The 14,284-nt window shown below is 43.3% G+C and overlaps 1 protein-coding gene across 2 annotated transcripts in view; it reads right to left on the minus strand.

Annotated features, from left to right (window-relative positions):
* Nucleotides 1-14,284, minus strand: part of SFXN1 (sideroflexin 1) — a 40,241-nt gene that overhangs the window by 16,135 nt on the left and 9,822 nt on the right. For both annotated transcript variants that reach the window (XM_045900944.3, XM_045900937.3), the window contains exons 2-6: nt 10,829-11,003; nt 3,543-3,713; nt 2,709-2,807; nt 1,028-1,103; nt 143-228 (exon numbers count right to left, since the gene is read on the minus strand). In XM_045900944.3, coding sequence (XP_045756900.1) covers nt 143-228; nt 1,028-1,103; nt 2,709-2,807; nt 3,543-3,713; nt 10,829-10,992 — 596 coding nt within the window. In that variant the 5' untranslated portion in view covers nt 10,993-11,003. The remainder of the gene's footprint in view (nt 1-142; nt 229-1,027; nt 1,104-2,708; nt 2,808-3,542; nt 3,714-10,828; nt 11,004-14,284) is intronic.

A 14,284-nucleotide genomic window follows, 5' to 3' on the forward strand; every position in this document is an offset into this window, starting at 1 on the left:
GATTACTCTGAAGCAAACCCAGGTCCCATATAACTCCATCTGTAAATATTAAAATGAACTGTTAAAAGTTTCAATACCACTAATTATTATAAGACTCTACTGTCAAGCACCAGTCCTTTCTAAGACTGCGTATGAATCTTACCTTTGCCTCATTAATGGGATATTAATGCAATTAGCAGCAGCTACAGCAGCAAAGGGAACAAAACGTCCTATGAGTGGTGAGACATGCTGCAGGGAAAAAAAAAAACCCAAAAGCATTATTTTACTTTGCCCGGATGACTGAATGCAAATACTTATTTCTCCTTGAAAACTGCTAAAAACACAGTCTCTTTTGTATGGAAACTCAGGCCGAGGGTACTTTCAAAACTTGTTCCCTGGTGGTGGTTGTCGATTTCCAGCATGGGTGCACTGGGACAAGACATGCTTCCCAGACATCGGCCAGACTGGCCTGGCTGACGGACTGGGGGGCTTTGGAGTCGCGGGGTCTTGAGTTCAGGCGCTGGCGTCTCCACCTCTCGAGAGGTGTGGGCGCGGGCACACTCCTCGGCACACAGCCTCTAGTGGGCAGCCAGGGTCGGGGAGCACTGGCACGTAAGACGCAGTGCCAGGGACAGACCAGGGGCTTGGCAGAGGGTGCTGGTGACAGCCTTTCCGAAACTCACTGGAAGACCCAACTGAGATAGGCAGGCGAAGATAATGATGGTAATTCTTAAGAAAGTCCTAGGACTTGGGGCGCCTGGGTGGCTCAGTCGTTAAGCGTCTGCCTTCGGCTCAGGTCATGATCCCAGGGTCCTGGGATGGAGCCCCGCATCGGGCTCCCTGCTCGGCGGGAAGCCTGCTTCTCCCTCTCCCACTCCCCTGCTTGTGTTCCTGCTCTCACTCTCTCTCTGTCAAATAAATAAATAAAATCTTAAAAAAAAGAGAAAGTCCTAGGACTTGAACTATTTTGAGAAATAATCGAGGGACTTGAGCCAGGTGGATGAGAACAAATTAAGAAGCCTAACTAGGGAAATCAAAATCCGAGCACCTTGGTTAATGCGTTGAGTCCTAGAGCTGTTGCCACGGCACCAGTTGTCGCGGAAACGTAAGCTGTTCCCAGTTCACTGAAAAGGAAGAATAGTGCATGAAAAACAGGTGCACGCCAGGACACTTGGGTTCAACAGTTTTTGAGGAAACGAGGCGACAATGTGAAAGAGCATGATTAAGAAGAGAGAGCCCACAAAACAACACTCACTCTCACTCTACAAACGGCCAAATGCAGACCGGAAGCAAGCAGCCCCGGGCAGAGTGGCCTTCCTCACAGACAAGCCGACCAGCAGCTTCAGCGGCGGCTGTAGGGAGTAGGTACTGGGGGGGTGGGGGTGGGGGGTGGACCGAGGGGCCGTGAGCGTGCAGGGAACAGCCTCTTGGCCTAAGTGTGGGCAGCATGTCTACCTAAATAAAAAGTACTTCTCAAAATATAAACACACATATTGGAAGTAAAACTGCCATACTGCTGTTCTTAAAATTGTAACTTATTGTATCGTAATACGAAAAGTCCCATCTGCAACAGGCAGTCAAGCACAGCTGTTTTATTTTAAATTAAGTTTTAGGGGCATCGGGCTGGCTCAGTCCATTAAGCATCTACCTCTGGATTTTGGCTCAGGTCATGATCTCAGGGTCGTGAAATCGAGCCCCGCGTTGGGCTCTGTGCTGGGTGTGGAGTCTGCTTGAGGTTCTCCATCCCTCTACCTCTGTCTACCTCATACCTCTGCCTTGCATGCTGTCTCTCTAAAGAAATATAATAATAATAAATACAAATAAATTGGGGCGCCTGGGTGGCTCAGTTGGTTAAGCGACTGCCTTCGGCTCAGGTCAGGATCCTGGAGTCCCGGGATCGAGTCCCGCATCGGGCTCCCTGCTCGGCAGGGAGCCTGCTTCTGCCTCTCACCCTCCCCACTCTCATGCTCTCTGTCTCTCATTCTCTCTCTCGCAAATAAATAAAATCTTAAAAAAATAAAAATAAAAATAAAAATAAATAAATAAATACAAATAAATAAAATAAGTTTTAATTCGAAGGGTTGGAAGAAATGAAGGTGTGATAAGCACTGTGGCGGCAAGATTTCTACAGCCTTTGTTCCATATGGTGACAAAAGAACACTATGGACTGTCAGAGGCCATTTAAAGTGACAAAAAAGAAAACACTCTGAAGTGTTCTCCAAGCTGAGCTGAAAGTTTTGGTTCACTAATCACTTTAGCCAGTCCAAACGGTTTTTACAGGAGGCAACATTTTAAACCTGTTCACCTTCTGTCTGGCTCCAGAGATGGCTCCTTTAAAGACAAATCCTAAATAAAAGTCCCCTTGGTTTCTGCAGAGATCACGCTCTTGATGCCACTGCTTTTGATGTTGCTACCTGGCCACGGGCTCAGGGTAGATGGGGGCACAGCCTGTCGTCTGCCACGGCCCGGCCCTCAACTGCCCACCTTGTGTTCTGCACGGGGAGCCTGAGGGCGTGGGAGACAAATCCGCCTACCAGGGTCCCTAACAGCAAGAGTCATGTCTGTGAAGGCAGGCTGGACAAGACGGTCATCTTGATGGGAAGGGAGGAGAAGAAACGCTACTGGAAAATATGCCCCATGATACTCTGACCAATATCAACAGTTTATACACCACCGAATGAAATGCACACTGGGCAGGTGCAGGGAACGATTAACTCTTACAGTCTTACTTTACAGTGAGGGGGGCGTCTCCACTTCTGTTGGTGTAATTGACCACGGCATTGAAGGACTGGTTAATCCACTGCCAGAACAGCACGGCCGGTGTCGTCCTAAAACAGAGCGATCCGTCACACACTGGCCATCGCCTCTGACCTAGCCGCTGTGCGGAACAGAAAATGTGAACACCAGTAACCACAGAGGAGATGGACTGCGGAAGGAGAGCGCTAGGTCAAAGACCCTGCGTTCTGCGTCGAAAGCTTGGGACCTGAGTGGCGGGGCTGAAGTGCATCCTCTGATTCTCAGCATCCTCCTTCTTTGGATATGGGTAAGCCCAAGCTCAAAGGGCTATGGTGAGAATCAAGTCATCCTCCTTAAATTTGATCTTAAATCTGTAGAGAGCCTGGCATACAGTAGGCGCTCAACAAATGTCAGGCCCCTTCTCTTGGGGAAAAAAGCCAGCTGTCTGCAGGCGAAGTAGCCCTGATCCCTCCTTATGGCACGTGCAAGCCTGCGTGTCTGCGTCTACGGCTACATCTACTCTTACATCTGTGACTTAGGAGTGGATGAAAAAGAGAATTTGCTTAGAAACTTTTAAATTTTCTTTCTCCATCTCATTTTCTTTTGGGTGTTACGAGTTAGAGGAAAAATTCAGTCTCCTTTTGAACGACAGAGAGAATACGATTTATTTAGCACCGGGAAAAGTTAAAGCAACCCCCTAGAGTTGTGACATTTATATAAAATGGAACTCAATGTGAAATGACATTTATTTCAATAAAACTATACACAAAAATGTACTTTAAGCTCTGTAATATAAAATGTACTGTTGTTATATTTCCATGACTTACCTATAAAATGTCATCATACAACCTGTGATGGTCATGTTCATTGGAACCTGAGCTGACATTCTTCCTATCAAAATCATCTTTTCACCCGTGTCAGGATGAAAAGCTGAATCATAGATGTACTTTGCTCTCCATAATTCATTTTCTGTAAGACCTGGAGGAATAATTCCTTGCCTAGGGAAATAAGAAATAACAAGGGAACTGTTCATTTCCAATAGCTCACCAGTGCTCTAGAGACATGTAGCTAGAAAGTTTTTAAGTTTACCCTTACCGAAAACAACTGTGCCTGCAGTGAAATTTTAGTAACACAAGAGACAGTAAACACAACGAACATTTCAAACCCATGTATCTCAACTGGTCTGTAATTTTGAAAAACAAAAACTTATCTTGTATCTTGAAGTATTCAACTTTGAAATATTCCTTGTTTTAAATGACATATTTAAAAACGTATTTTGAACTTTGCAAACTCTATAATATTTTCAACCAATTAGACAAAAGCTGTGGCAATCAAGAACATTAATTATTATACCTACAGTTTGAAACCCTAGATTAGAAAGGCTCATTATTTTATCTTGTTATCAAAGAAACACATTTATTGCTAAAAATTTAGAAAATACAGACATTCATTAGTGCAATTAAAATCATTCAAGCCTTTCATTACTCATTTCCACTGATGCTGTTTTGTGAAGACACAGCCACGGTCTTGCAGGACCTGTATATGCCACTTAGGATCTCTATAAACACCATACCTGTTGCTTTATGACCACCTCTTTAAAATGAGTAATACTCTGTGAACGCTTTTCTGTATCTTTAGAACTTCTTCTGTACCACCTGTACTGGGTTGAATAGTGTCCCCCCAAATTCACATCCACCCAGAACCTCAGAATGGGACCTTATTTGGAATCAGGGTCTTTGTGGATATAATAGTTAAAACGAGGTCATGCTGATGAAGGTGAGCCCTAAATCCAATGACCAGTGCCCTTATAAGCCAGCCACGTGCAGACTAAGAAGGTCCTGTGATGTCAGAGGCAGAGACTGGAATAATGTAGCTCCAAGTCAAGGAACATCAAGGAACGCCTCCGGCTACCAGAAGCTGGAAGAGGGGAGGAAAGATTCTCCCCTAGAGCCTTCAGAGGGAGATGGCCCTCCCAACACCGTGGTTTCAGACTTCAGCCTCCAGAACTGCAATAGAACAAATTTCCGTTGTCTGAAGCCACTCAGTTGGTGGTAACTGGTTACAGCCACCTTAGGAAACTAACACATCATCCTTTTAAATGCTCCAGTCTTCCACCGCATGATTGTAAGATAGATTATCCCAATCCCTATTGTTGGGCACTTTAATTGCTTCTAATCTCTTCCGTTTGTAAAGGATGAGGAAGTCAATCTCCTTATAAATAAATCTTTCCCCTGCATCCAAGATTAATCAGAAACAAAGGAGTACATTTGCTGAGACAAAAGTTATGTAAAATACTGAGGCTGTCAATACGCCTTTTGTCCTTTTTCTCTACTTGAGTGTGTCTGTTGATTGTCAGGGTGGCAGCACCCTCACTGTTTAAGCGGATCACTTGTAAACTTGACCCGCTGTGGGCAGATCAGGCTGCTCCCCTGAACGTTACTATCTTGATGTAGTCAGGTAGGAACAAACGAAGTCGCTGACTAGAAAGGCCTGACCCGCTTCAGGGTTATACAAATATTCACCTCTACGTCTTGCACTTTAGTAACAGGTTTTTTGTTATTTTTTTTTTAATTGTCACTGAGGTTTTTAATTTATTTGGGATTTATCTTAAGATAGGAAAATGTGAAACTTGCTTAACTTGACTTTTCCATTGGCTGCTCTGCCACCCTAATACCAAGATTTAAATGCTATAGCCATCATGGGTTGAGATTCTTTGAGTGCTGGGCGTGGCTTTGGGGTTTTCTTTTTTTTTTTCCCCTTTTTAAATTTTTTAAAAAAATTTTATTGTTATGTTAATCACCATACATTACAACACTAGTTTTTGATGTAGTGTTCCATGATTCATTGTTTGTGCATAACACCCAGTGCTCCATGCAGAACGTGCCCTCTTTAATACCCATCACCAGGCTAACTCATCCTCCCACCCCCCTCCCCTCTAGAACCCTCAGTTTGTTTTTCAGAGTCCATCGTGTCTCATGGTTCATCTCCCCCTCCAATTCCCCCCCTTCATTCTTCCCCTCCTGCTATCTTCTTTTTTTTTTTCTTAACATATATTGCATTATTTGTTTCAGAGGTACAGATCTGTGATTCAACAGTCTTGCACAATTCACAGCGCTCACCATAGCACATACCCTCCCCAGTGTCTATCACCCAGCCACCCCATCCCCCCCACCCTCCCCCACTCCAGCAACCCTCAGTTTGTTTCCTGAGATTAAGAATTCCTCATATCAGTGAGGTCATATGATACATGTCTTTCTCTGATTGACTTATTTCATTCAGCATAACACTCTCCAGTTCCATCCACGTCGTTGCAAATGGCAAGATGTCATTCCTTTTGATGGCTGCATATTCCATTGTAAAAAATGCCACATCTTCTTTATCCATTCATCTGTCGATGGACATCTTGGCTCTTTCCACAGTTTGGCTACTGTGGACATTGCTGCTATAAACATCAGGGTGCACGTATCCCTTAGGATCCCTACATTTGTATCTTTGGAGTAAATACCCAGTAGTGCAATTGCTGGATCGTATGGTAGCTCTATTTTCAACTTTTTGAGGAACCTCCATACTGTTTTCCAGAGTGGTTGCACCAGCTTGCATTCCTACCAACAGTGTAGGAGGGATCCCCTTTCTCCGCATCCCCACCAACATCTGTCGTTTCCTGACTTGTTAATTTTAGGCATTCTGACCGGTGTGAGGTGGTATCTCATTGAGGTTTTGATTTGGATTTCCCTGATGCCGAGCGACGTTGAGCACTTTTTCATGTGTCTGTTGGCCATTTGGATGTCTTCTTTGGAAAAATGTCTGTTCATGTCTTCTGCCCATTTCTTGATTGGATCCTGTGTTCTTTGGGTGTTGAGTTTGATAAGTTCTTTATAGATTTTGGATACTAGCCCTTTATCTGATATGTCATTTGCAAATATCGTCTCCCATTCTGTCGGTTATCTTTTGGTTTTGTTGACTGTTTCTTTTGCTGTGCAAAAGCTTTTTATCTTGATGAAGTCCCAATAGTTCATTTTTGCCCTTGCTTCCCTTGCCTTTGCCAATGTTTCTAGGAAGAAGTTGCTGCGGCTGAGGTCGAAGAGGTTGCTGCCTGTGTTCTCCTTTAGGATTTTGATGGATTCCTGTCTCACATTTAGGTCTTTCAACCATTTTGAGTCTATTTTTGTGTGTGGTATAAGGAAATGGTCCCTCTTCATTCTGCATGTAGCTGTCCAATTTTCCCAACACCATTTGTTGAAGAGACTGTCTTTTTTCCATTGGGACATTCTTTCTTGCTTTGTCAAAGATGAGTTGACCATAGAGTTGAGGGTCCATTTCTGGGCTCTCTATTCGCTTTGGGGCTTTCTATGGACTTCCCACCATCTTCACCTTGTGGGGCCGATGCCCACCCTCCAAATGACAGTCCATTCTATGCCTGGTAGAACAGTGGTCTCTCCTCTTTCAAAAGTGCCTGAGTTATGCTCTATTTTTTTGGCAATGCTCAGAATTATTCTGTCAATTTTATAGGTGAGCACAATTGTATTTAGACTGAAACTGTATTGATTTGGAGAGAACTGACACCTCTACCATATTAAGACTTTCTATCCAGGGGCGCCTGGGTGGCTCAGTCATTAAGTGTCTGCCTTCTGCTCAGGTCACGATCCCGGGGTCCTGGGATCGAGCCCCACATCGGGCTCCCTGCTCCGTGGGAAGCCTGCTTCTCCCTCTCCCACTCCCCCTTGCTTGTGTTCCTTCTCTCGCTGTGTCTCTCTCTGTCAAATAAATAAATAAAATCTTAAAAAAAAAAAAAATTTTCTATCTAGACTTACTGCATGTTGCTCCAGTTATCAAAGGCTTCTTTTAATGACCCCCCAAGTGGGCTTGGAACTGCTTCACATTTCCGGGTAAGTGTATTCCTAGATACTTTATATATAGGTATATATATATCTTTTTGGTCTTATGAATGGTATTAAAATAATATTGTCTAATTGATTATTGCTGATGTATAGGAAACTGTTGACTTTTTGTGTAGTCTACTTGTCATATTCTCTTATTTGTTCCACTGGTAGTTGATTGGTGAGAAAATCATCATTTGAAAAAAAAAAAAAGAAGAGAAAGAAATTGTCTCATATTTTTAAGATTTGTACATCTTCTTTCTTTCTTTTTTTTTTTAAGTTTATTTAAGCAATCTCTACACTCAACATGCGGCTCAAATTCAGGACCCCATGCTCCACTGGTAAGTCAGCCAGGCGTCCCTCTTATTTCTTTTTTATGTCTTACTGAATTGGTTAGGGATCCCAGAACAATGTTATACAATAGTGAAGATAAAGGCATCCCTGACTTGCTTCTAACTTTAAAGAGAATGCCTCCTAGAGCAAGATTTTTAGGGGCGTGTTCTTAGATGTTATAAGGTGTTACGGGAAAGAAAAAAGGCCCATGTTCAAGTTTGGGAAAACGGACTAACGGCTTTGTTTACTCTAATACTTCTTGGAATTTTTCAGAAGGCAATGGGATGTGACACCCTTACAAATAGGATGTAGGGGCGCCTGGCTGGCTCAGTCAGTGCAACTCTTGATCTCAGGGTTGTAAGTTCAAGCCCCATGTTGGGTGTGGAGATTACTTAAAAATAAAATCTTAAGGATAAAAAAAGAATGGGCTGTAAACTTTTCCAAATTTGACTATGGAAGCCACTTTCTCTCCTCTTTCTTTCCTCCTCTCCTTCCTCCCTCCTCCCCTCCCTCCCTCCCTCCTTTCCTAGCTTTCTATCTTTCTCTCTCTCTCTCCCTCTCTGGTATTGGGGGAAATATTCCACAGGATTGCTTTTCTGCAGAACTGTCTGGGAAGTTCACTCAGCTCTACTGTTTCATCATTTAGTGTGATGCTGGCTGCTAATGTGGATGTGTATTCTTTACCATATTAAAGAAATACAGTACATTATTCCTAGCTGATTAATAATTTTCTGAGAAACACATGGATAATTTAACCTTCTTTTGGGCATCTATCAAGAGTGATTTCTTGCCTCAATCTGATAAATTATATTGATAGATGTCCTAAAATAAATCAACTTTTTACTCCTGGAATAAATCCTACTTGTTCATACTTTCATGAAAGGCTGGATTTGATGTGCTAGTATTTTATTTTGGATTTTTACGCTGTTAATTTGCAAGATGGGCCACTGTATTCTTGCAGTGTACTTCTGTCATTTAGAGTATCAGTGTTGCAAATGAATTGGGAAGCATCTTCTTTTTCAAAAAATTAAATCAGCTTTACCGAGGTATAATTCAAATGCAATAAAAGTCAACCATTTTAAGAGTACGATTTGATGAGCTTTGGAAAAGGTACAGTGGTGTAGCCACCTCCAGAATCACGGTGTGGAATACTTTCATCTCCCCAAACGTTCCTGCAAGCTCCTCTCCTCTGGAGTCTTTCCCCCATTTCTTGGCAACCCCTAATGCGCTTCCACTTTTACGTCTGTACTGGGAACCGACAAACTATAGCCCATGGCCTGTTTCTGAATGGCTCTTGTGCTAAGAATGGTTTTTACATTTTTAGAGGGCTGTAAATAAAAAAAAAAAAGCAAAAACAACAAGAATATGCAAGAGAGAAGGTATGGCCTGCAAGGCAGAAAATATCTGCCACCTGGCCCTCTGTGGGAAAAGTGCGCCAACATCTGTTCTTCCCCGCTGGAGGAGGGTCTCGGGTTTACTCTCCATGTCTTTGTTTCTCCTTTTCCACGGAGCCAGCTCTGTCATTAGTGCCGCCCACTGCCCCCGTCTTGCTCTTACAGTGTTAGCTTCTTTGCAGTGTTTTTATGTCTTCTTTTCAACTCCTCTCGCTGTCTTTTCCTCTGCACCTCTCCTTTTTATGGCTTTTGTCCCAGATTCATCGAACATTTCCTTTCCTGAATCCCTGACATGCGCTTTGCTCTTCCTCTGCCTGTTCTTCAGTACTTTCGCATAAGGTTCCAAGATGTCCTGTTGCTCGGCTCTCCTCTCCTGATGCGCGGGCCCCTGCTAAGATCTGGCCAGCCTGTGTTTGATGACGAACTTTACAGACTGCCCTTTGCCCTTGGTTCCTTCCCTAACCTCCCACGTGACCGTCAAAGACCACCCCCCCCAACGCGGCTCCAGATCTCAGCCACTGGCTGACTCTCCCCTAGAGCAGGAGGCTGTAAACTAGTGTCTATGGCCTGTCTGCCTCGCTTGCTAAGAGTGGCTTTTCATTTTTTAAAAGGATTGTTTTTAAAAAAATAAAAAATAAAAACCCAAAAACAAAAACAAAAAACTAAGAAAACTACGGGGCAGAAACTTTCCCTCTGTGGCCTACAAAGCCTGAAATATTTCTTTTTTTTTTTTTTTTAAAGATTTTATTTATTTATTTGACAGAGAGAGAGAGAGATAGTGAGAGCAGGAACTCAAGCAGGGGGAGTGGGAGAGGGAGAAGCAGGCTTCCCACGGAGCAGGGAGACCAATGCGGGGCTCGATCCCAGGACCCCAGGATCATGACCTGAGCTGAAGGCAGACGCTTAACGACTGAGCCACCCAGGCACCCCCTGAAATATTTCTTATGTGGTCTTTTATGGAGACGGCTGTGACCACTGCCTTATTAGAGCATCTCTCTTCTGACGTCATGACTGGCTCTTTGAATTGATGAACTGCAGCCCAAACCTACAAACCTGCCACCAGCATCTTTCCAGCTGAGCTCCTACCTGCGAGGTTTGTTCATTGAGGCTTTATTTCAGAAGCAACCAACCTACTCTAATTCTTGACAGCTTGCTTTCCGCACGAGGTTATCTCCATCCGGGGACAGAAAGATGCGTGGGGGGCTATTGACCCAGGGACGTACTGGAGTGGAGGAGGCAGAGCACTGGGAAAGGGGACCTCACAGATCGGTACCTAGGAGTTGGAGGGATGGCTGTCTTATTTTTCAGGTCACTGTGAACCCCGGATATCTGCATTAAGGCTCAGCCTCAGGGGATAAAACACGTCTTCCTATTTCCTCTTTTTTTTGGTAAAGAGGATTCCATTGCAAAAAAAAAAGTTGTAAAATCACTAAGTGAAGGTTTAAAGACAATAGGTTAACATGATGACCTATTACCGTATTAATCAAAAAGTATAATCATTAATGTTACCTGTAATCATGCACTACTTTTCTTGCATTCTCTAGTTGTTCGTTGGTTAACAGGATATTCCTGGGATCTGTTACAGTGAAGAAATGATTGGCTCGCCCAACAAAGGTGCTTTGATCCCATCGAGGTTCCTTGATGTTAATGTTCGGTGGAAGTTCTCCAGACATCGTCCTGGACTCTAGGGGGTCAAAAAGATAAGTCTAGTCAAGACTTACAATGTTGCTACACATTTTAGAAACTCTATAGTCACATTAATTTCCAGCTGAAAATTTATGTACTTTCCTCTTTATAAAAATAACTTTGCTATAAATGGCAGAAAGACAATCTAACTCCAAAGTTACTTTGTCCATAAATCCCAACTGATCTTAACCAAATTTCAATAATTTCCCACATATTTCTCCTGATAGATACATGGTATTTCATCATTCCTTAACTTTTGGAAGCCTAGAAATACTCTAGAAAAAGTAGAAATAGAAAGAGTTAAAAATAACATCAGCAGTAACAGGGTCTGAAGTTTGAAACCCCTTTTCTGGGTGCGACAACCAACGCCAAACTACTACTCCATTCTGGTCTACTAACTGTTATTTCTACCGGTAGAAGTGACTAATTACGTAAAAAGCGTTGGTTACATGCTAAAAATTCCACAATTAGAAAAAGACTCAGATTCAGTCAGCCTTGTTCAACATATAAACCACCAAACAAAAATGCAAACCTATGTTCCTCAATCCAACAGGGACATGGTGGGAAAAACACATTCGGACAAGCCCACAAATACGAGTAACACTATGGCGTATCATTTCCCTCATGTGATACCTATTTTATAGCTAAGAACCATTACTATTTTCCCAAAAATAACTACTTTCTTGCTCTGAGTGATACACACTTATTTTTAGAACTGCACTGTATTATTGTAGAAAATATAGAACAAAAAGCCAAAATCTCTGATAATTTAGCCACACTGAGATAACCATCCTTTATGTTTTGGTAATGCCTTGCAGACATTTTTTATACACATCATATAAATAAAAAATAAAGTTGATATCATACTCTGTATTTTAATTTCCTGATTTTTTTTTGTTTTTTGGCACTTACTTCATGAGCATTCCCCATGGCACTAAATATTCATTTTAGGTATGTAACAACACCTTTCATGTCTAAATCATCTTCAGTTTTTCACCGTGATAAATAATGTATCCTTGTCTATGATCTTTTCCCTCAAAGCTGGTGATCTCCTTAGACTAGATCTCTCTGTGTGACATTAGCAGACTGAAGGACCGAATCACTATGAAGGCTTCAAACCACTGCTTTTTTATTCCTGTTTCCCTTCCCTACATTTCTAATATCAGTTCGAATAGCAGCTTTCTTTTCCAGGTCATTTTTCACGAAGTTATTTTTTAGTGCTTCTCAAGTTCTTAGGTACCTTAAGATGCCAAGTGCAGATGGTAGGCACTCTTGTCATTTATACTTTCTCAAAATCTCAAACTAGTAAGTATCATACCCCCTGGATCAAACTCGGGCACGTTAGGACAAGAGATGTGAGGGATCCAGTGCCTGTGAAAGAGCTGGTCAGTGAGACTGAGAAAGTCAGCCCTGCTACTCATAAAGCCACAGCTGGAATAACAAGCACGGATAAAGCCAGCTGCAAGGTTACTGGGAAACCGTATCGCTCCCAAGGTCACAGCTATAAAGTGTCATAACACTGCCCTTCTTTGGATGACTACTGCTTTCTTATCTCACCAAGACATTGTGTCTTCTATAATCTTTGCTATTTGAATTCAAAACAGAAAGAATGAAACATCCCACTCTGGACAATGAAAAGGAGCCTGGATTTCCAGCACAGGTGTGGAGCTTAAGATTAGGGAGTTTCTGGACACGACATTCCACAATTTTCTTAACTTTGTAATTTCCAAGGAAACAGGGCAATGGGGCCACGTCATAGTCTAGACCTTAACACCCAGCCCTGGTTTAAGCCAATCAAAATATTGCTTCACTAAGCTTCCCTGAAAGTCCACTGTTCTCCAAGATGCTCTAAAAGCTTTATCTCCTCCTTTGTTGGCAAGACACACTCTGTTCCTCTGGTCTGCGGTCTCCCTCGATGCAAGAAGCCAATGAGCATGACTTTGTCGGACTACAGGTTTGTCCCTGCTGGGTTTTGGCTGATTGAGCTGTAGTAAGAGAAACAACTGAATTTCAAATTAGGACACATCAACACCATGGACATCAAGTCCAGGGATACAAGAAATACAATGTACATCAAAGAGCCGTGCCATTGTATGAGAAATGTCTAAATTTTGAATTAGAATACGTCAAATGTGTTATTTATAACATTTGCAAAAAAGCAAAACAAAATCTCCAATTCACATTCCGGACAGCAGTAGTTTTTAGACGTGTCTGTAGAGACCTGGGGCCCTGCTGAGATTCCTTAGTGCCCCCCAGGGAATGGAGTGGATTCAGCAGGTGGGGTTACAGCAAAGGAGGCTGACAAGGAGTGACCAGCCGGAGAAAAAGCAAGGAGAGCATGGTGTCCTGCAAGACAGTCTCTCCGTAGTCCAACTGGCCAAAAGGAAGAACACCTTGGTAGGTGGTGACTCCCATGTTGGGATAGTGAAGAGAGGAGCATACAACCCTGAGGGGCCAGTCTAGGGGTGGGGGACACTGCGGAGATGGTTGTCTTGGCCAGTTCTAAAAATTCTGAGCCATGGTGGTAGCAAGTAGGGAGAGACTGCACACACACATCACACGTCCCTCTGCAAAGACAATTACTATCTCCCGTCTTGAGGTTCAGATTCCGTAGGCCTAGCAAGAGGCGGGGCGTGGGACTGTGCCGGCGCTCTGGCCCGGCCCTCCTGCAGTCTGGGCACCAGGCTGTGGCTGTACGTGCAGCTGGAGCGGCTTCCTTCCTGGCGTTTCTCTGCGCTGCCTATGCCGCCCCTCAGGCCTGAGCAATCACCATGTTCCCCTGTGGGTATCTGATACGGACTGTTCTCATAAAACGGAGTACCGGGCGCCTGGGTGGCTCAGTTGGTTAAGCGACTGCCTTCGGCTCAGGTCATGATCCTGGAGTCCCGGGATCGAGTCCCGCATCGGGCTCCCTGCTCGGCAGGGAGTCTGCTTCTCCCTCTGACCCTCCCCCCTCTCATGTGCTCTCTCTCTCTCATTCTCTCTCTCTCAAATAAATAAAATCTTAAAAAAAAAAAAAAACAACGGAGTACCAAGTAATCTTTCTTGCCTTCAAGTACAACCCTCACCATCACTGCTTGTCCTTTACACCTAACATACATCATCCCCCAAATTAACACGTTGCATTCACAGAATCCTAGTTCTTCATAACAAACCATCTCCAATTTGTGAAATAGAAAGCAACATTTAGGTCAAGTTGCCACAAACAGGATCTGGGTTTAAAACCTGGTTACTTTATAAACGTCCTAATTGCGTAAGAGCTGGATGGGGTCTTTAAAA

The sequence above is a fragment of the Mirounga angustirostris genome, unplaced genomic scaffold (assembly GCF_029215605.1).
Source record: "Mirounga angustirostris isolate CCGP_5_RB_7025 unplaced genomic scaffold, mMirAng1.0.hap1 SCAF_7, whole genome shotgun sequence".
NCBI classification, from domain to species: domain Eukaryota; kingdom Metazoa; phylum Chordata; class Mammalia; order Carnivora; family Phocidae; genus Mirounga; species Mirounga angustirostris.